We start from the raw sequence: 23,597 nt of genomic DNA, 5'->3' as shown, positions 1-23,597 counted from the left end.
GGAAGAGACAGGTTGATGATGGCCTGGACTGCAGTGTTAGAAGTAACATGTGCACACTATCAGGATACAGCAGAATCCGAATTGTTGATGGGTCGGATATGGAGAGCAGGAGGAAGACTCCAATTTGGGGGGCGACAGGAAGAGATGAAAACTAGGGAAGGCTTATGGATATTTGTTACTGCTCAGCCTGCTCTGTAGCTAAATCCCCTTCTTACATTCAGAGAATGTACCATTGTGTGAGTTTCTGGGAAAGGATGTAGTTCTGCCTCCTGGAAGTTGGGACACAGTGCCATGCTTGTCAGGGACTCTGAATCAATCAGGAATGGTGCAGAAGAAAAGGGATGTTTTACAATCCCAGGGGTGTCCACAGTGGGCTATCAGGTGGCAGTGACAGCAACAGCAGCACTCTAGTCAGGCCTACCCTTGGCGACTGTCATTCTTGTCACCTAGCCTCTCTGAGACCTGTTTCCCTAGCTTTCCCATTTAAAAAATTGCTTAAAAATATATAAAGGATATGTATATTGTAGAATTGTATACCTGAAACTTGTATAATTTTATTAACCAATTTCAATTTCATCCCAATAAATCAATGAAATATTTATAAATATATGTAAAGGACACAAATCTTAAATGTACAACTTGATACGTAAACATCGGTGAAACTTCTGCCTAGATCAAAAGTTTCTGCCTGGGTTAGCCGGTTTTTAGTCAGATTGCGATGAAGAATACTGATTTCTGGACTCTCAATGTGTATCAGATGTGAGCCTCACTAAAGTCAACAGGAACACTGGGCAGGAAGAAGGGAGCACTCCTTTGTACCAAAGTCCTCAAGTCCAAAAGACTCAGATAAGTACTTGTTATTAAACATGCTACAATGTTATCACTATCCAAGAACCTAAAAACCAATAGTTTTAAATTATAAAATCTTATGACTCCAAATCATTCTACAGTCTGGAGATTAAATTCTTTTCAGGAATCATACCACTGCCCAAACCCGTTTCTTTAAGGTCCCTAAGATGAAGCTACACAACCTGACATTTTCCAGGCGGTTATGATGTGGGACTTTGCTTAGATACACATGAAGCCCTCTCACCTTCTTATACTCACAGTGACTCTGAGGGCATCATTACCAGGTACAGAAGCATTAGTACTTTTGGCTAACTGGGCATTACAGGACATTGGATAACTATTAATAATAGCAACGTCCATTTTAAGGAGCTCATTTTTAAAAATATGAGAGCTCTGGTTGGTGTGGCTCAGTGGATTGAGTGCTGGCCTGTGAACCAGGGGGTTGCCAGTTTGATTCCCAGTCAGGGCACATGCCTGGGTTGTAGGCCAGGTCCCCATTGGGGGACGTGTGAGAGGCAACCACACATTGATGATTTTCTCCCTCCTTTTCCCTCTCTCTAAAAATAAATAAAATCTTTAAATAAAAATATGAGAGTCATCTCAATCTCATTTGATGGTAACCCCATCCTTCAGTTATAACTAGTAATTTAAAGTCATAAAGGAAACCAAAAGAACTAAAAACATAAAATAGGGAGGAGAAATGAAGTAAGATAAACTGCTTAATCAACAGATATTGATTAAATGACAAATCAAGGAACAACAGCAGTAACTCTTGAGTGATGGAGGTAGTACTTGAAGAAAAAGTTGTATATCTGAAATTTATATAGTTATTAGCCAATGTTACCTCAATAAATTTAACTTTTTTAAAAAAGCAATTGTTACCTCTGAAAAGTAAGATTGGTATAGATGGCAGGGAGAAAACACTTTTACTCTTTATCTCCTATCTACCTGGATTATTTAAAATTTTTATTCAAGTACATACACTAAAATTCAATTGCTTTTAATCCTAAAAAACATTAAGGCTGACAGACTTTGAAAGAAATGACAGTTGAGTCTAATACTATGGAAAGATCCCAGGAGATTATAAAAAGCAGGTGTAAAAACTCAAAAATTTGAAATAAAGGTCATTTAAAATAAAAATACAGCCCTGACTTGGTATGGCTCAGTGGACTAAGCACTGGTCTGAGAAGCAAAGGATCTCTAGTTTGAGTTGCAGTCAGGGCGCATGCCTGGGCTGCAGGCCAGGTCCCCAGCAGGGGACAGGCCAGAGGCAACCACACATTGATGTTTCTCTCCCTCTCTTTCTCCCTCCCTTTCCCTCTGTCTAAAAATAACATAAATTAAAAATCTTATAAAAAGTAAAGGTACAAACTTATTGAGCACTACTGAGTACAGCTAGAGTCAATTAAAGAGGTTTATAGTTATGTCTCGGTGAGTCAGACAACAAAAAATGTTTAGTATTTTCTATTTAAAATGGCAGAGATTAACTTGAAAATTATTTCCATCCAAAATAATATAACATGTCCCGCCTGGTGTGGCTCAGTGGGTTGGAGTATCAGCCTACAACCCCAAAGGCCACCAGTTTGATTCCCAGTCAGGTCACACGCCTGGGTTATGGGCCAGGTCCCCGGTTGGGGTGTGTGCAAAAAGCAACCAATCGCTGTTTCCCTCACACATCGATGTTTCTCTCCCTCTTTTTCTCTCTCATCCTCTCTCTAAAAATGAATACTTAAAATCTTTTTAAAAATAGCCCTGGCTGGTGTGGCTCAGTGAATTGAGTGACAGCCTGCAAATCGAAGGGTTGCCAGTTTGATTCCCAGTCAGGGCACATGTCTGGGTTCCAGGCCAGATCCCCAGTAGGGGGCGCATAAGGGGCAACCACACAGTGATGTTTCTCTCTTTCTCCTGTCTAAAAATAAATAAATAAAAACTTTTTTTAAATCTTTAAAAAATAATAATATAACAAAATTAATGTGACCCTTAAAATATATCAGATTCTGGGAAATTCAATTTCTGACAAAAGTTATTACATATATTTACAGATAACATATTAATGGGCCAATACTTTAACACATTTGTTTAAAAAAATGGCATTAAAATAAGTGAACCTTAAAATCATTACAACAGCATGACACCAAGATTATAATATTTTAATAAAATTTTACATTTCTGGAACTTAATTAATACAATATACATGATATAGCAAACAAAAGGAAGAAGCCTGAGACAGTCTCCCTTCAAATTACTTAAAGTACATTTCTTCTGATTGTTTACTCAATCTATATACCTGTCACATATTCTTTTGGTATTCTTCTGAATTATTATACAAAGCTTAAAAACTGAAAATTTCACATAAAAATATTTATCTTTTTTAAACAATTGAGCATTCAAATTAAATAAAAAGGTGTTTTGTTTACCGATGTATATTGCATAGAAATAGTTAAATACTTTAATATTTAGAAAAACATCAAGTCAGGTTTTTTAATGGCTGCTACATCTTTTAAGTTGGTATTTCAAATTTTATTTATAATTTTAAAATTATACATTCTGTAGGCATAAAAAATTTTTAAATACATTCCAATTTAATTTAAAAAGGCTTCTAAATGTACATTTCAAACACTGCTGTGATTACTATAATGACTACCCTGTAAATATACTAAGCCAAAATAAGTTAATTTTTAAAAATCAGTAACATAGTATGCTGGCAAGATTTCTTTAGAAACAAATGAGGGTAATTATAACATCAATGTTATAAGTGTTCTATTACCAATAAATGTTTTATCTATAATTTTTTTTTAAAAGTAGAACTTAAAACTGCACAAAACAGATGAAAATTTTTATAATCTAAGTCATCAGTGCAGAAATCTGGAACTTAATCCTTTCAGTTAGAGAATTGCAGTTTAAAAGATGGCTTTTCATTGGGAATATTGTGACTTTCTGTAAATAAAAAAAAGTCTATTATTTGTATTCAGATGTGTCTAGTGTTTTGGTTTGTGTGTTTCTATGCACCCCCTTTAACTTAAATGTTCTCTCCCTGAAAAAGATATTTTTAAGCTAATGATTTTGGCCCCTTGACATATATATTTTAAAGATACATGTGATTTGGCAACCATTCTAATAACTACACATATATGAACTTAAAAACATATACATATTTCAGGATTATAAAAATATTTAATTTTATAAGCTTCAATAATTACTGTTAATACAGAATACATTAATATTTGTATACTTTTACTTTTATTTATAAAAAGGTTTTCTTATAGCAGCATTTGCATTGCAAATGGAATGGGATCAAATGGTGGTGCAGAGCACGCGGACTCAGCTGCAATGGTCCTCCAAAAGGAGCACCTGTGTCAGTTGCAGAGGAGCAGTTCCTGTAACATACAAAATCTTGAGGGGCTAATAACTTATCTGAACCCTTTAAGTGCACTTAAAGTTATCTCCACAGAATTGGCAAGATTTATTAAAATATATCCAAGAAGTCCAAGTTATCTTTACCCAACGTAAAATTTTCTAGTGAGATGTTATATTAGTGAATAGTGTTTTTAATTGAATCACATTAACTTAGTAGAAATTAATTGAAGGCTTTGAGAAAAAGATAAAAACATCATTGTGAGAATGATTTGAAACTTTAAAACATTATGAAAAAACAAAAAAAAACCTCTTTAATCTCAAACACTCATACTAAGCTTGTTTTTGTTGAGCTCACGCTCCAGATTTCCAATCAGTGTATCAATACTTTCTTGTAGATCTTTGAGATTGACTTTTTGATCCACTGTGGACTCAATTGTCTGCATTGTCAAATATGTCTGAAATGTGCACTCTTTGGACAAGGAAATTGGCTGTTTAATCATTATATCAGGTCTATACATTTTGCTGCAATTTTCTCCATTTTCTCCATCTTCTGAAGGGACATCATCATAATCCACATCATTTAAATTTTCTTTTGTATTTAAAAAGTAGTTTTCTCCACAGCTGCTCCAGTCTCCTGCATAACGATTGCTAAGCGGACTGTCTAACCTGGCTTGCCGTGGCCTCAGTACTCTCGATGAGTTAGTGTCACTCAAATTTAACATGCAAGGTCGTTCCTTCTTCTTCCTCAAATAATTTAGAGAAGATTTCTGCTCTGTTGTTGATTCTTTGACAGTTATACGTTGCACTAAAAACAAAACATAAATTTGCTTTGGTGATAGTAATCCAACTAGCCTTTAAAAAACAGAGCTAAGGATAAGGCATTTAATAACTACAAACATGCATTAAAACAAAAACATGCGCACTATCAAAGAAAGCATTCCGTAATTATTTTTTCTATGACCAGACATAATCAAGATTAGGGACAGAAGCTAGTAGAATGTACAGTGATGCTAATTCATGCTATATCATAACATCCCCAAATGAATCAAATTTCCAGTGTTGATTAATGTCTGTTAATTATCTACCCATAATTCAAACAGTAGCTAAGGTGGTAGCTTCTTCTAAATTAAAAGCTACAGCAAAAAGCAGGCAAGGCATGTTGATATGCAAACAAAACAAAACAAAAGGTTCCTTTGTCTGCAAATATATAAATGAGGCAAAGGCATCTAAAGTGCTCACTCTAAAAGTTCTGACCTTTGTGATTTTTTGCAATTCTATTAGCAGCAGTGTCATAATTTTCTTTACCAAGCAGCCCAAATTTCACTTTGATAAAATGCACAAATATATACTAGACTTGACCAAATGTTACCTGAGTTTGATTATACAGCATTAGTGACTTATAGTCTTCATTTATTGCCTGAAAATAGTACAGATATTTTATTTTCCCATTGCGGTTAGGTATCTAACAATCTAAAGTAACGTTCTTCATAGGAAGACTAATTTCTTCTAAGGGCAGACATCGTGCTGACTATACAGATAACCACAGAAATGCACATTATCTCATAACAAACCAAGGCTTCAGCATTTACTTTTGTGTATATTGAACAAAACATTTGTCTAAGATTCTTCTGTATATAAAACAAACTTAATTTAAATATTGAGGCATAGCTATTAAAAATCTTTTCATAATACCTCTCTCCTTCTGCTTATTTATTCTCTGTTACTAAGTATCTCTCCATTTATACTTCCCTTCTCTACAATAAAGGGAACATATCAGTGATAATGCAGCAACTTGACACTCTCCAACAGATACTGAACACTTGTTTCCTATTATACAAAATAAGATAATTGAAAAATAATACATACATGTATTGTATATGGTTCTAGTTTTCCAGACTTAGTGATATTATAGCATTTTCTAGAGATTACATCATTTTTTACTTATTTATTAAAATAATAATTATGTGTAGATGTTTTTAACATTTCTGTTTATCTGAATTTTTTATGATGGTTATTACATATTATGAATAGCTAAAATCTCTTGATTTAAAGATTCTAGAAAATAAAGGTCTGGTATTTACTTTAAATTGATCTTTAATATCAGTATTAATAAAAAATATCCCACACCATTAACTGATATAATTGCAGAATGTATATCTAAATTTTTCTACTGTTTAATTATTCATATTCCTTTTTCTCCTCTAGCTTCTTATCTCCACTATGTCTCCTTCCTTTTCTCTCTTCATTTTCTGTGGTATTTCTTAGTGCCTAAGTGTCATGCTTGTTGTTTTCGTCAACCCATGACAGTCTCTTGCTAACCCTGAGGTCATCTGCTTCGTGATGCAACCACACTAAAACAGTTGTTACTCTGTGTTTGAGCTTGTGTACTGCGCCTGCATTTTCTGACATTCACCAGTAAAACCCAGGTTTATTTTACTAAGTTGTTAACCAAATCTTTATTCAAACATTTTTGTATATTTTCTTAGAAAATATCTAAGAAACTTACTATGGTGATATTTATATCTTTTAGACTAAAAATTCAATTTCTGAAAAATCAATCTCACTGGCTTTTTAAACTACTGATGGTGGAATGGTTTCCTATTAATAATGCAGAGAAAATGGCTTTTTAAAAAAACTCCTCACTCAAGGATTTCAGAGACAGAGGGAGGGAGAAAGAAGCATGGATTGGTTACCTCCCATATGCACCCCAACTGGGGACTGAACCTGCAACCTAGGTATCATGGGAATCTACCCGCAACGTTTGGTGTATGGGACAACATTCCAACCAAATGAGCCACCCAACCAAGGCAGAAAATGGCTAATTTTAACCACTCCAAAAAAAGTTCTAGTTTTCCCAGCACTGCTGACCATCTACCTTCAACAGAATAAAATAAAAACTACAGGCATTATGGTTGCTGGAAAAGTTTCAAAATATAATGATAAGTACTAAGAAATTTAATTTTCTTATCTTGTTTTCTACCATTATGTTTATATCTTTAATAAACCACTTTATTAGCCTTTTATCTACAGTATAATTGGCTTATTTAACAGAATGTATTGGCTGGTAGTGCCAAGCATTCTGTTAGGAGTTGGGAATTTAAGTCCCTGCCCTCCTGAAGTTTTGTCTAGTGAGAAAAATTAAACAAAAAGGATTAGGAAAAAATCAATAGCGTTTCCAAAAAACCCTGCCCCAAATCTACTCAGCACAGAAAATGTGATAGAGCAAACAGCTAGTCTAGAGTTACACTCTCTCTAAAGCTATTTCCCTATCTGTAAAGTGAAAGGGTGGTCTACTAGTAATTTTCAATATTCTTCTTAGAAGAGATACTTATTTTTAAAAAACAACAATTTTGTACAAACTTACTACATTAAGAAAATATGAAAAGAAGACTGTTTTGGTCAAAAGGGAAGTGGGTTTCTATTTTGTTCCTTAACATGCTACCAATCTGGCCCTGAAGCTGCTTCTAAAGAACCTTAGGGCTTTAGCAGAAGAAAATCTGAAAAACATTGGTAGGACGATTTCTCCTTCCAATGCAAATAGGCTCGAGTTCTAACTGATCACTTTGAAGACAAAATTTATCAAATGGAAAGCTCAAAGGCAGTTATAATCTTATCCAAAATGAATAAAACAAAAAATAACACAAAACAAAAAACTAATAAAGCAAAAAGAAAGGGTGGAACTAACTCTTTTTAAAGATTTTAATTATTTATTTTTAGAGAGAGGGGAAGGGAGGGAGAAAGAAAGGGAGAGAAACAGCAATGTGTGGTTGCCTCTTACATGCCCCCAACCAAGGACCTGGCCAGCAACCCAGGCATGTGCCCCAACTGAGAATCAAACCAGCAATCCTTTCATTTGCAGGCCGTGCTCAATCCACTGAGCTACATCAGCTAGGGGAAATAACTCCTTTTACCTCTTCAGTGGAGGAAATTCCAAAAGGAAAAGTAAGTAAGATATGCATAGCAAGGAGAGCCAAAACCTTCTGCTGAATTCATGAGATGGGCATTCACCAAGTTGATAAGCTGTGGCCCATTCTGTGATCCCCTCAACTTTCTCAGGCTCAGTAACTGCCTCATGTTTACTTGATTTCTGCCTTTTCTTGAGTCCAAAAGGAAATGGTTTAGAAGGCAAAACTAACTGCTGTTTCCTCTTATCTTTGTTCCCTATTCTGTCCTTTGGTCAAGGAAGAATAACTAAAGAAAAATAAAAGATTATAGAAAAAGTGTCAGTTATTATTAAATCTAACAATACAAATCTTTGGAATAATGTATTAATGCACTAAGAGTCAGTTGTTTAAGGCTATCATTGAAATACAGTGAATCTGAAATCTAAACCTGCTTTTTCTATAACAAAGGATATGATTTAATTTTTGCTTCTAAACCCAAAACAAAGGTGGCTGTTACAAAATAATGAAGTGACATGAACCTCTGGTACAGAATGATAAAGCACTCAGATACTAATAGTAAACCTAATGACATCTCCCGGCAAGCAAGTTTTCATTTGTGCTTAGAATAGTAAGAAAACTCCTCTCCCAATTCCTGATGTTTACTGGAATTAAAGCAGTTTTAGGAAAAGCTAGGAAACACACTTTTAAAACTTTAACTGAAGTGATTTTCCTTATATTGGGCACCAAATACAGAAATCAGACCAATTATACAGAGAATCTTGACTAAGAATTTTAAGATAATAGTACATACTAATTCAGTTAAAATACCAATTAGAAATTATTTTTAAGCTGATGTTTAAAAATTTTACTTTCTAAATTTAAAAGTTGAAAAATTTTATTAGCTTAAATTTTAATTCACTTTGAAAAAGATTTTCTTTTAGTTTTTATTTATTTATTTTTAGAGAGGGAAACATCAATGTGTGGTTGCCTCTCATGCACCCGCTACTGGGGACCTGGCCGGCAACCCAGGAATGTGCCCTGACTGGTAATTGAACCTGTGACCCGCTGGTTCTCAAGCCAGCACTCAATCCACTGAGCCACACAAGCCAGGGCTAAAAAGATTTATTTTAAAAGACTAAATCAGCCCCTGGCTGGCGTAGCTCAGTGGATTGAGTGCAGGCTGCGAACCAAAGCATCGCAGGTTTGATTCCCAGTCAGGGCACATACCTGGGCTGCAGACCAGGTCCCCAGTGGGGGCCACATGAGAGGCAACCACACATTGATGTTTCTCTCTCTCTCTTTCTCCCTCCCTTCCCGTCTCTAAAAAAATAAATAAATAAAATATTTTTTAAAAAAAAGACTAAATCAGGCATTCTTTGTACTTTAATCTCTCCTTCTCATATATGTCTATAAAAGAATAACAGGGCACATTTATTGAAAGCTAACTTTGTGCCAAACACTCTATTCGCTGCCCTAGATACTTTATCTCAACCTCTACAACAACCCTGAGGTAGGCACTATTTACAAAGAAGCAAACTGAAGTTTGAGGAAACTAAAGTATTTGCCTGAGCCCACACTGTTGGTGAATGCCACAATCCAAATCTGAACCCAAACCTGACTCCAGGGCCAAGGCGCTTTTATTGCCGTGCGTTCCACTAGGCCTCTGAGTACAATACTATGCAGTGCTGGGGGAGGAAGCAGGGGTTACTTCAGGATAAGAAAAATTTGGAACTTAAATACAGGATCCTTTATGGAACATCTAATTAAATACATGTTTCTTTTACCTCTGAAACTATATAAGAGATATATGTGGAAAATAACGGTCAGCCTTTTGTTACTATTACAGGGAGGGATAAGAAAGATAAAAAGGTCAAAGATAACTGTCAATTCAAGCCTGAATAATTTGAAGAAAGACTGTAAATACAGTAAGTATGTCAGAAAGAAGAAATTATTTAAGGAGAAAAATAAATTACATTTGTTGAATACCTATTATGTGCCAAGGAATGTGCAGAGCACCTTACATACCTAATTTTTTACTCAGTCCTCCTTTAAGTTCCACAAACACATGAAAGCCGTATGACAAACGGTGATACTGAGGCTCTAAGTTGTTAAGGAACCTGCCCAGGGTAAGACTGCTAATAAGTGACACAACCAGATTCAAATCCAGATCTGACCAAATCCAGAATGTAGTATTATCAGAAAAAGCATAAAATTTAAATGGAGAAACCTACAGGGCAGGTATCAAATACCAAAGTCTAGAAGAGATTTTCTTCAATCACATATGATATATTTAATGATTAGCTAATTCAAATACCCTATCATTGAAAGAGAAAAATATTGCCATAGAACCATTTACCTGGCCAGAGCTGAAGTAAGTAATGAAGAACTTCAATATGTTTTTTAAAATCCAAAGCACTTGCAAGTTCTTCTGAATCAGTAAAGACTCTGTTGTTATGATTGGAAGTCTCTTGCTTCTGACTTAACAATACTGGTCCAAAGCACACGGCTAAATTCTGGCAGGTCATCTTATTCACTTCATGATAAGAAGCCACCAATTTCAAATGATCCAACAACATCTTGAGGGTTGCCTAAATTAAATTAAATTAAGTTTCACTTAATATAATTATATAAGGGAAAACTCAAGGGCACAATTTATAGCAAAAAATATAGTTAGGCATTCTGTTACTTTTGAAAGATTATTTCATGAATAAGCAAGACAAACAAACAAACAAAACTAACAGACACAGACAACAGCATGGTGGTTACCAGAAGGCAGAGTGGGTCAAATACATGGTGACAGAAGGAGATTCAACTTTGGGTGGTGAACACACAATGCAACATACAGATGATGTAATACAGAATTATATACTTGAAACCTATGTAATTTTATTAACCAATGTCACTCCAATATATTTAATTAAAAAATTTAGAAAATAGAACCACCCAAATAAAAACAAATAACAAGTCATTTCAAAGATCTGCTTATAAGTTAGGTGTTTGGAACTTGAAACATTTAATTATAGAAATGTTACACAGGACCCTTAGGTTACAACAACATTAATTTGATCTATTAAGTGGTTAAAATATATACTCTTTATAAAATGTTCATGAATGCATTCCAAATTTCAGCTGGAATCCTAGGTAAATACACCATCAACATTTCCCTCTCTTCCCTCCTCTAAAATGACAAGAGTGAAAGGATTGTCAGGGAAAGAGGATTAGGGTAAGAGTGCTCGTTTTTAAGTGCAGACAAATCCTGTAGTCAAAAGTAGGGTGCTGTCATCCTTAAATCTAGGAAGCTGAACATTTTAGAACATGGCCAGGTTCTCCTGTGACCTAGATTAGGAAAAAGACCAATGTGCTTCTTAACTAATTGATATTTTAAGTTGACAAACCATGGAAAAGGGAAAAGCAGTATAGTTACAAATTAAAGCAAATTTATTGAGAAAAAATCCTTAAAGAAACTAATCCAAAAAAAAAAATCCTTAAAGAAACTAATAAGGGGAATTTGCTCAAGAAATGGAATGATTATTTAGGTTTAAGTAATTATGAAAAGGAATGATTTTTTTTAAGTTACAGTAGTGGTATGCAATAAATCATTTAACAAATGAGTGCGTAATTTCTTCTTCATAATTGTACCGAAGAAATGAATCCCAACTAAAACTGTAATTTTAAAAAATTATAAGAACAAACAAAATGAAATATTTATTCCTAGAGCTATAAGTGACACTTGGATTTGGGGATCAGAAGGTCATTAGTAATCTTGGCAAGAACAAATCCAGAGAGATGGGGTAGAAAGCAGGATTACAAAGTGTTGAGTAACAAATGAGCAGTAAAGAAATAATGAGAGCTGGAATAAATGTTCTTTCAGTGTTTAGCTATGAAGAGAAGGAAGTAAGAGAAAATGGAAGCTAGAAAAGAATATAAACTGATATTTTGAAATAAAGTTCTGTCTCATACACACACACAAGCACATTTTTAACTGGTTAAAAATATTAGGTTCAGCCCTGGCTGGTGTGGATTGAGTGCCAGCCTGCAAAATGAAAGGTTGCTGGTTTGATTCCCAGTCAGGGAACAAGTCTGGGTTGAGGGGCCAGGTCCCCAACTGCAAATCTGCAAGAGGCAGCCAATTGATGTATCTCTCGTATGTGCACGTTCCTCTCCCTCTCTTTCCCCTTCCCTTCCCCTCTTTGTAAAAATAAATGATTTTTTTAATATTTAAAAAATATTAGCTTCAATCTCAACAAACAAAAAATGCAACTTAAAATAAGAAATCTATTTTGTCTATTAAATAAGATGAGCCAAAAACATATAACTCTTTTCTCCCTTTTGAAAACTAATATAAAAACATTATTAAAAGCCTTAAAATGTTCACATCATTTAAATCAGCAATTCTACTCTGAGATTCTTATATAATTCTAGCTTAAAAAAAATTTCTGAATATATACAAATAGATTCAAAACCTCAATATTATACAAAAGAGAGTAGTGACATATCAAATCCACTCAGTGGAATATTATGCAGTCTTTTTAGAAAGGATGTTAATAGCAAGAGGTTTAGGGTCAGAAAGACGTAAATTCATGTGACAGACTATTACACTCATAAAAGTTGTCTAGCCTTGGTCAAGTGATTTAAATTCCCTGACATGAATTTCTTCACTTACACGTAAAATGACACTTACATTGGTGTCAATATGTCAATGTTAAATGATACCTTGTATCGGTGAGGGAATATTTCTGCCCTTCACTCCACCCTTCTACATCTGCTCACCTCTTTATAGCTACTCTCCTCCCTCCACCAAAAGGAGTAGTTAATTGCTAATCTAACTGGACAGAGTACAGGACAACCAGAAGACTACAGTAAACCAGTGAGTGAAGCTATTGGGCTTAACATGTCTACCCACTAACTCTTGACCATTCTGCCCTCACATAAGAAATCTAGGCAGTCAACCTTACCTAGACAAGCTCAACCCCATGTTTTTCCCTTATTTTTCCTTTTAGTCTAAGAAACAACAGCTAAAGTTAGGTTAAGACTGGTTCTGCACATCCAGCCATCCTACTCTCTCTCCTGCAGGCATACCTGAAGACACTGGTCCCAAGATTGAGATTCTGGGGAGGGGACTAATGGGAAAAGGCAAGCAGGAAGGAAATAGTGCTGGGGGTTGCTTGACTGTTGAGGCTAAGCCATATACACCAAACCAGCTGCCATATTTTTAAAATACTAAAAGGAAATAAAACAAAATATTAAGTATAAGTTGCCTATGGGTTTTGATCATTGTAATTTTTCCATCTTTCTCTATATATTCCCAATTATTCTATAATAAACATATTATTGTAATAATAAGATAACAATACTCTTTAAAAACTTATAAGTATTTATGCCTAGGCAAAAATAATACAGAAAAGATAACTATTTTTTCTAAATTTATTCTGTTTAAGAAGCAGTTTCTAGATTTATACTGTTTAAGAAGTCATTAGTAAAGGCAGAGCTAAAATGCAAGAGTGCCACAAATGTCAAAATAGCTAAAAAATTATCAGTACTAGAGCTAAGTATATAATTCACTAGCTGGTTTTCATGAAAAATGTATGCCAATTACGTTTACCTTCTCGACATCAGGCAGGCAGTCCAGTAGGTCTACAGTGTACTTGGAGTCACTTGTATCGTTCTCACAACCATTTGATGACATTTTCAAGGGATTTTTTGCCATGGCATCTAATACACCCTCATAAAGCTGCTTTGTTATCAGAGGAGAAGGGAGTTCTCTTAAATAATCCTTAAGAACACCTTTAGAAAACAAACAAACCAGAGACAATTAGCAATTGGTCTTCAAAGTGAAATAAAAAAAAACTGTGGTGATTTTTTAAAATTTAAATATTATTACAGCCAACTTTTAATATTCTAAAAATCATAAAAGTGATAATATAAAAATGTATAACAAAACACTAGCATTTTGTATTTATTAAGTGTCTCATCAACTGACTTTTAGTTTTGAACCCATCCTAAAAATGCATGCATATAATTTCCAATGATCATACATATTAGGTCTGTTCATAAAATAAGTCATTTTTGGTATACATACCCTATTGATTCTGACCCCTCATAAGAAGCTTCTCTATGTACATGTAAAAGTTAAGAAAGCAGGGCATTTCATAAGTTATTCCAATTATATGAATTTTGGATTTCTAGATTTTTAATTGATGGTGAAAGAGTACCAATGGTCCAAAGCCTTAGCAAATAAGTGAGCTATATATTTTCTCTTTAATACAGGACATATGTCTTACACATATGTACTGGATGGCTGGATTATCTCTAACACTACACTATGGAAGAGAAAAATCATTCCTAAAACCAAATAAACAAAACCAAAAGCCAAGAACAGAAAACATCAAACTTGTTATTATAATAGGAAAGAAGTTAATTTCAAACACATCATAATTTCAAACACAACCTTAGTTCATAAGGTTATGAACTAAGAGTAGAGGAAATGGTTGTTACATATAAGCAAGGTAGATAAGTTTTTAGTTAAAGACTAGAATGTGATCACAAGGAAAAATAAGAGGTATTTCTGACACCAAAAACCTAAGTACAGACAATATTGATGCAGAACATGTTCTGATCTTGAAACTTAGTTTGAAAGCTCAGTTTGAACTTAAACATGATCATATAGAAAACTCCCCATCTGATAATCTTTTAAATTTTAATAGTAGCCATGTTTCATTAGTTTCTTATGCATCCTTCCAGTTTTATGAAAATATGTATTACCATATGTGATAACAAAAGTACAAATTATATATTATTACACTCCTCTTTCGTACATAAAAGATAACATGTATGTCCTGTTCTGTTACTGGTTTTTTTATGTACATCATATGCTTGAGATCTCTTTAGCACATAGCCTCCTCAAACATTTCACAGCCATATCATGTTATTTCAGTGCATGGATGTCCCAAAGTCAATTGCTGCAGATGGATACTTGGGTTGTTTCTAATGCTTTATTATTCTAAAACATGCTACAATGAATAATCTTATACATAATTACTTTGTATGTGTGGAATAATTCCCAAAACAGGACTGCTAGGTAAAAAAATGCACTTGTAATTTTGAGAGAAAAGGAGTAAGGCTGTTTCCTAGGTTTCGGGCTACAGCGTCAAGGTGAATAGTAGTATCATTACTTGAAACAGGAAAAAAGGAGGAAAACAATGTTTTCAGGGGTAGATAGGAGTTTTATTTTGAACACATGAAGGTACCTATGAAACATGCAAAGCTGCTGGATATAAAAATCTGAGGCTCAGGATAGAGATGGCTAGAGACACAGACCTAAGAACGATCAACTTAAGATGGTAACTGGAAGCCTAAGAATGATGGACTATGAGGGAGGCGTAATGAGTGATATAAGAGGACCTAGTGAAAAGTAAAGACCCTATCCCTGACTGGTGTGTGTCAGTTGGTTAGGCATCATTCTGCAAAGCCAAAGGCCACTGGTTCAATTCCCAGTCAAGGCACATGTCTGGGTTGTGAGCTCAGTCTCCAGATGGGGCATATATGAAAGGCAACTGATCAGTGTTTCTCTCACATTGATGTTTCTCTCCCTCTCTTTCTCCCTCTCTTTCTTTCTTTCTAAAAATAAATAAATAAGATCTTTTAAAAAAGAAGACCCTGAAGAAGGCTCTTAATGGGTCGTCAGGAAGAGCATCTTCAAAAAGTGACTAAAGGATAAATGGCTAAAGAAGTATTAGTGGTAAGAAGAGGTGGAGAAGGGGATGGAGGATGACTGGAAAATATGCTGCCAAGGAAGTCAAGGCAACAATGTTTCAAGAGTCCACAGTATCAATTGATACCCAACAACAGTAAGGTTAGATAAGAACTGTGTTAAATACTATGGTGAACAGTGTTTCTAAAACTTGACTACACAATGAAATAACCTGAAGAACTTTAAAACAATAGATTCCAGAGGCCCATGTCAGTTGTACTAAATCAGAATCTCTAGGGGTCAGGGCTCTTGTCCCATATTTTTAACAAATATCTGTTGTGGTTCTAAGGCAACAGGGTTTTATAAATAGGGATAAAAAACAATGAGACAAGAACCAAAAAATGTACACCACAGAAGAAAAGCAACCTTGGTAAGCACAATTTCAGGACAATAAAGGACACAGAAGTCAAGTTGGAGTGGATTAGGAAGCAAATGGACATTAAGGAAATAAAGAAAAAGGGAAAAAGATAGGCAACCTGCTCCAGAAATTTGGCTTTGAGAGGTGATAACCACAGAGGAGCAGAAATAGCAAGGGTGAAGTAGGATCAAAGTAGGATTATTTTTTAAAGATGGGAGAGATTTCAACATTTAAATGCTAATGAAAAGAAAATATTAAAATTGTTTTTAAGGTCCAGGAAAGAGGAAAACAGTCAATTGAGCAAAGCCCCCAAAGAAGAAGGAAGAAGAGACCTGTGAGAACACATGAGAATTAAAATTAATCCAAAATGTGAGGAAGATCATTTCTATAATGCTGCAGAAAGGATAGCGGAAAAGCAGGCAGGTTGGCAGGTTGAGTCACAAGAAGCAGAGCACATTCCTACCTGATAGTTTCTATTTTCTCTGTGAAGTTGGAGACACAGTCATCAATAAGAATGATATTGTTGAAATAAGAATAGAAGAGAGTGAGAAGATATTAAATAGACATTCCAGAGAATGAAAGAGAAGAGAGAGACAGAAAATGAGAACAAGAAAAGATAAATATTAACTATTTTATTTTCATTATCTTTTATTTATTGTGTTCACTTCCTTCCTCCCTCTATGCCCCCATCCCCCACCACCAGAATGTAGCCTCCATGAGAACAGGAATCTTCTCTCTTTTGACCCCTGTGTTCCCAGCACATACTGTAGAACACGCTCCAGTACATGATCAACTCAACCAAACCAATGGCCTCAGTTTCTTCCTTAAGAAACTAAAAAAAGAGGAGCATGTTATACTCAAAGTATGTAGAAGAAGGAAAAATATCAGAGTAGAAATTAATGGAGCAGATAATATAAAACAATAAAGAAAATCAACAAAACCAAAAATTGGTTCTTTGAAAAGATTAACGAAAATGACAAATCTTCAACTAGGTTGACCAAGAAAAAAAGAGAAGACAACTTAAATCATTACCACCTCACAGAAATAAAAAGAATTTTAAGATAATACTATGAACACCTCTATGCCAATAGATTAGACAACTCACATGCAAGTAGAACTCAAAGAGATAAACAACTGAAAGTTATGCAAGAAACAGAAGACCTGAATAGACAAGATATTGAATTAATAATTTTATTAATATATTTTATGGATTATGCTATTACAGTTGTCCCATTTTTTCTCCCCTTTATTCTCCTTTGCCCTGCACTGCCCCTCCCACCTGCACTCCCCCTCCCCCCTTAGTTCATGTCCATGGGTTGTACATATAAATTCTTTTGCTTCTCCATTTCCTATATTATTCTTAACCTCCTCCAGTCTTATTTTGTACCTGCCAATTATGCTTCTTATTCCCTGTACCTTCTCTCCCCCTTTCCTCCCCTCATCCTCCCTGCTGATAACCTTCCATATGATCTCTATTTCTGTGGTTCTGTTGCTATTCTAGTTGTCTGCTTAGTTTGTTTTTGTTTTTTTTATGTTCAGTTGTTGACAGTTGTGAGTCTGTTGTCATTTTACTGTTCACAGTTTTGATCTTCTTCTTAGATAAATCCCTTTAACACTTTATCTAATAAGAGCTTGGTGATGATGAACTCCTTTATCTTTACATTATCCGGGAAGCATTTTATCTGCCCTTCCATTCTAAATGATAGCTTTGCTAGACAGAGTAATCTTGGGTCCTTGCCTTTCATGACTTCAAATACTTCTTTCCAGCCCCTTCTTGCCTGCAGTTTCCTTTGAGAAATCAGGTGTCAGTCTTATGAGAACTCCTTTTAGGTAACTGTCTCCTTTTCTCTTGCTGCTTTTAAGATTCCCCCCTTATCTTTAATCTTGGGTGATGTAATTATGATGTGCCTTGGGTGTGTGCTTCCTTGGATCCAACTTCTTTAGGACTCTCTGAGATCCCTGGGCTTCTTGGAAGTCTACTTCCTTTGCCATATTGAGGAAGTTCACCTTCATTATTTTTTCAAATAAGCTTTTCATTTCTTGGTCTTCCTCTTCTCCTTCTGATACCCTATGATTCTAATGTTGGAACATTGTCCTGGAGGTTCCTAAGTCTCTCCTCATTTTTTGGAATTCTTGTTTCTTTATTCTGTTCTGGTTGAATGTTTATTTCTTCCTTCTGCTCCAATTCATTGATCTGAGTCCTGGTTTCCTTCCCTTCATTGTTAATTCCCTGTATATTTTTCTTTATTTCACTTTGCATAGCCTTCACTTTTTCCTCTATTTTGTGACCATACTCAACCACTTCTGTGAGCATCCTCACCAGTGTTTGGAACTCTGTGTCTGATAGGTTGACTATCTCTTCATTGCTTAATTCTGTTTTTGGAGCTTTGATCTGTTTTTTCATTTGGGCCATGTTTTTTGTCTCAAGGGGCCTGTTATGTTGTAAGGGGCAGAGCCTTAGGTATTCACCAGGGTGGGGCAACCCACGTGACTACATTGTGGCACTGCATGTGGGGCAGGGTCAGAGAGGGAACAATGCCTCTTGCTCCGCTCTCAGCCAGCTTTCAGTCACTTCCCCATTGGGCCCTTCTGGTGCTGATTTGTGGGTGGATAGGTTTGTGTACATTCTAGGACCCTGTGGGTCTCTCCAATGAACTCTCTTGTGAGGCTGGGAATTTCTTCTTCTGCTGCAACCCCCACAGGTTTTTACAGCCAGAGGTTTGAGGCTTTATTCTCCTGTACAGGACCCCTGGGTTGTGTGATCTATCTCTCTCTCTCCAGTTTTCCTCCCAGTTTATCCGCACGCAAATGTGAGACTGCCCAGTCTGCCAGCTGCCACATCTCACCTACCCAGTCCACCAGCCACTGCCTTGCCGCACATCCTCTCTGCCCTAGCTGCCCATCTCCACCCCTCCTACCGCTCTGGATAAATGTTTGTTCTCTAACTCCTTAGCTATCGGACTTCTACACAGTTTGATTTTCTGGCAGGTCTGGTTATTTTTTGTTTTTAAATTTGATGCTGACCTTCTTTTGGTTGTAGGAGGAAGCAAAATGTATCTACCTATGCCTCCATCTTGGCTGGAGGTCTTTGAGTTAGTCACTTTAAAACTCCCCACAAAATAAAGCCAAGCCCAGATAGTTTTTCTGATGAATACTACCCAATATTGAAGAAATAATTAATATCATTTTTCACAAAGTCTTCCCCAAAATAGGAAAGAACATTTCCCAACTCATTCTACAAGGCCAGCATTACCCTCATACCAAAACCAGACAAAGACATCACAAGGAAACTACAGGTCAATATTCAGGAATATAGACACAAAATATAGAAACAAAATACTAACACATTAGGAGTTCCAGCCAAGATGGAGGTGTAGGTAGAAATTCTTCGCTTCCTCGCACAACCAAAAAGAGGATAACAACCAATCTAAAATCAATAAACAACCAGAACTGCCAGAAAATCAAACTGCATGGAGGTCTGACAACCAAGGTATTAAAGAAACAGTCAAACAGAACAACCAGACTGATAAGAACCCACAGCAAGGCCAGGAACCATGCGGGCAGGGCCAGCTGAGAGAAACTGCGGTGAGGTGGTAGACCACGCAGTCAGGGCTGGCTGAATGGGAAACTGAGACTCAGAGCTCACTGTGGACTACAGTGGTTGCCGCCATGGGAGAAACTCCCAGTCTCACACAAGAGATCTTTGGAAAGTGAGCTACAGTGGAACAGGCAAGCTGCATTGTTCCCTCTCTGGCCCCTCCCCAACAGGCAGCCCACAGCACAGCAAGGAGGGCTGCCCTGACCAGGTGAACACCTAAGGCTCCGCCCCCTTACAATTTAACAGGTGCACCCAGACAAAGAAATATGGCCAAAATGAAAGAACAGAGCAAAGCTTCGGAAAAAGAGCTAAGTGATGAGGAGACAGCCAAATTATCTGATGGAGAATTTAAAGCCCTGGTAATCAAAATACTCACAGAACTGATTGAGCTTGGTTGAAAATGAAAAAGACAAATGAAAGATACCCAAATGAAATAAAGAAAAATATTCAGGGAACCAACAGTGACAGGAAGGAAACCAGGACTCAAAGCAACAATTTGGAACAAGAGGAAGAAATAAACATGCAACTGGAACTGAGTGAAGAAATAAGAATTAAAAAAATGAAGAGAGGCTAAGGAATCTCAGGGACAACCTGAAATGTTCCAATATATGAATTATAGGGGTGCCAGAAGGAGAACAACAACAGCAAGAAATTGAAAATTTATTTGAATAAATAATGAAGGAAAATTTCCCCAATCTGGTGAAGGAAATCAACTTCTAGGAAGCCTAGAGAGTCCCAAAGAAGGTAGACCCAAGGAAGTACACACCAAGGCACATCATCAAGTTATCCAAGATTAAAGACAAAGAGAGAATCTTAAAAGCAGCAAGAGGAAAGGAAAGAATTACCTACAAAAGAGTGCCCATAAGACTAGCAGCTGATTTCTCAAAAGAAACCTTACAGGCAAGAAGAGGCTGGAAAGAAATATTTGAAGTCATGAAAGGCAAGGACCTATATACAAGATTACTCTACCCAGCAAAGCTATCATAGCTTTGCTTTAGAATGGAAGGGCAGATAAAGTGCTTCCCAGATAAGGTCAAGTTAAAGGAGTTCATCATCACCAAGCCTTTATTACATGAAATGGTAAAGGGACTCATCTAAGAAAAAGATCAAAACTATGAACAGTAAAATGACAACAAATTCACAACTATCAACAAATGAACCTAAAAGAAAAGACAAACAAAGAAAACCAAAACTAAGCAAACAACTAGAACAGGAACAGAATCAGAGAAATGGACATTCCATGGACAGATTTCAGTGGTGAAAGGAAAGGGAGGTATAGAGGGGAAAAGGTACAGGGAAGAAGAATCATGATTGGTAGGCATAAAATAGACGGGAAAAGATAAAAAATGGTATAGGAAACAGAGAACTCAAAGAACTTATACATACAACCCATGGATATGAACTAAGGGTGGGAGGAATGCTGGGGGGTGCAGGGTGGAATAGCATAGTCAATAAAATATACTTAAAAAACAAGCAAAATACTAACACATTAGATTCAGCAAGATATTAAAAAAAAAAAAAGGATACATCATCACCAAGTGGGGTTTATCTCTGGAATACAAGGTTGGTTTAACATCTGAAAACCAATTAATGTAATATACTATATCAATAAAATAAATGAAAAAACCACATGATCATTTCAGTAGAAAGGAACTCCCCTGACTTGATAAAGGGGACCTATGAAAAACCCATTTCATGTCATAACTGATAGTTATAGACTGCTTTTTCCTAAAATCAGAAACAAGATAAGGATGTTCACTCTTACCGCTGATACTCAACTATTATATTAGAGGTTCTAGCAAGACAATTAGGCAAGAAAAAGAAATAAAAAGAATCCATTTTAAAAAGAGAGAAATAAAACTCTCTTCATTTGCCAATGACAATCTCATATAGAGCAAATACTAAGGAATTCACTAAAAAACTAATAGAACTAGTAAACAAGTTTAGAAGGTACAAGATCAATATGCAAAAATTGGTTGTGTTTCTATCACTAAAAATGAACAGTCAAAAAAAATTAAGATAATTCCATTTATAATAGCATCAAATAGAATTACTTATTCAGGGTGGGCTGGGCAGAGGAGGGCAAAGAGGGAGAAATTGGGACAACTGTAATGGAACAACAATCAAAAACAATTACTTTTGGATAAATTTAACAAAATGGTACAAATCTTGTACTCTGAAAATTAAAAAGCACTTATAAAAATTACCTAAATAAATCAAAAGCTATACCTTATGTTAATAGATCAGAGGACTTAATACTATTAAAGTGGCAATATTCCTAAATTGATTATGGATTTAATGCAAAACCAGATAACTTTTCACAGAAATTTACAAGCTGATTCTAAAATTCCTATGGAAATGCAAGAAACCAAAAATAGCAAAAAAACAAAAAACAAAAACAAAAAAAAAACCCAACATCAAAAAACAGGGGTGTCCAACCTTTTGAAATCTCTGCACCACACTGGAAGAAGAGTTGTCTTGAGCCACACATTAAATACATTGCAACATGTAATCACAAAAAAATCTCAGTGTTTTAAGTAAATTTACAATATTGTGTCGGGTCACATTCACAGTCATCCTGGGCCGCATGCACCCCATGGGCCATGGGTTGGACACCCCTGCAAAAAAAAGAACACTGGAAGACTAATACCTCCCAATTTCAAAGTTTACTACAAAGCTTCAGTAATCAAAACAGTGTGGTAATGGCATAAAGACAAACATATAGATCAATGAAATAGAATTTAGAGTCCAGAAATAAACCCTCACATTTATAGTCAATTGTTTCTTGACAAGGTGCAAAAACAATTTAATGGGGAAAGAAGAATGTTTTAACAAATGGACTCTGAATTGGTCATTAGTATGTTAAAACAGCTTAGGACGATGATAAGACTTTGGTTGGAAATATAACAATACAGAAGATTATCAAAGTCTTTACTGAATAAATGGGAATGCCCAAAAGTTCTGTAGATGATGTTAAATAAGGAAGGTTAAGGTGATGTAGGAATGTGCCATTAGCCCCAAGAAAGCTTCATTCCTCAAGAGAGCATAAGTTTCTACTAAACAGTGAAAGGTAATCTGGAAAGAGCACACTGGGGGCCAAGAGAATATTGACCAAACTTCTTCTTTGACATAATGAAGACATATGACACATACAAATAGTGCTTGGCATTTCAAAGTAATCAATATATGTTAGATGTACATGGTAATGAAGATAAAAACACTTTGTGAACAGTAGGCATGCTATAACTGTTTATTTCCATTCCTTAATCTATATCATATGATCTTTACTACCATCATTAGTTTTGCAGTCTAAAACTATCTACAATGAACAGCAACATTTTGTGTAAAGAAAACAGTTGAATTACAATTAGTGGAAATAAAATTTTCTGTAGCTACCACGTAAAGACCTACTAAGCCTCTAGCACATACTTTAAAAAAACAAAAACAACTCCATGTGTTCCTTGACAAAGCAAGACTTGTTAGTTCTAACAGAACTCAATATGCCCTGGGAGTGTGAGACTTGTCCTATCATGCATTTATATTAAATTACAACCTAAATGATCTCTACAAAAGATAATGTTATAACTTACTGAAAAATATATTTCAAATATCATTATCCTTTATATAATTGATGTTAAATGATCATTAATATAAATGGAATTTTAAATTAATCTAAGTTCAAGATTACTTATTTCACTATCATTTAGGGGCAAATAATGGAGAATTACTAACCAATACTAAACACTTAAAGTATGCTCAATGCACATTATGTTCAATGAAGTAAAAGTTAAGTTTCTTTTC

At 35.4% G+C, this 23,597-nt stretch overlaps 1 protein-coding gene across 2 annotated transcripts in view; it reads right to left on the bottom strand.

The window, feature by feature from the left end:
- Positions 1-2,876: 2,876 nt before the first annotated feature.
- The window catches only part of SYDE2 (synapse defective Rho GTPase homolog 2), a 50,830-nt gene continuing 30,109 nt past the window's right edge, over positions 2,877-23,597 (bottom strand). The window contains exons 5-8 of one of the 2 annotated variants that reach the window (XM_045835517.1): positions 13,693-13,874; positions 10,447-10,678; positions 5,576-5,623; positions 4,875-5,011 (exon numbers count right to left, since the gene is read on the bottom strand). In XM_045835517.1, the coding sequence (XP_045691473.1) occupies positions 5,613-5,623; positions 10,447-10,678; positions 13,693-13,874 (425 nt within the window). In that variant the 3' untranslated portion in view covers positions 4,875-5,011; positions 5,576-5,612. Of the gene's footprint in view, positions 5,012-5,575; positions 5,624-10,446; positions 10,679-13,692; positions 13,875-23,597 lie in introns of both variants that reach the window. The other variant, XM_045835516.1, reaches the window with a different exon arrangement.

This window comes from Phyllostomus hastatus, unplaced genomic scaffold (genome assembly GCF_019186645.2).
Source record: "Phyllostomus hastatus isolate PE091 unplaced genomic scaffold, TTU_PhHast_1.1 phas_contig_209, whole genome shotgun sequence".
Lineage (NCBI taxonomy): Eukaryota > Metazoa > Chordata > Mammalia > Chiroptera > Phyllostomidae > Phyllostomus > Phyllostomus hastatus.
This window is presented reverse-complemented; position numbering and strand designations above follow the sequence as displayed.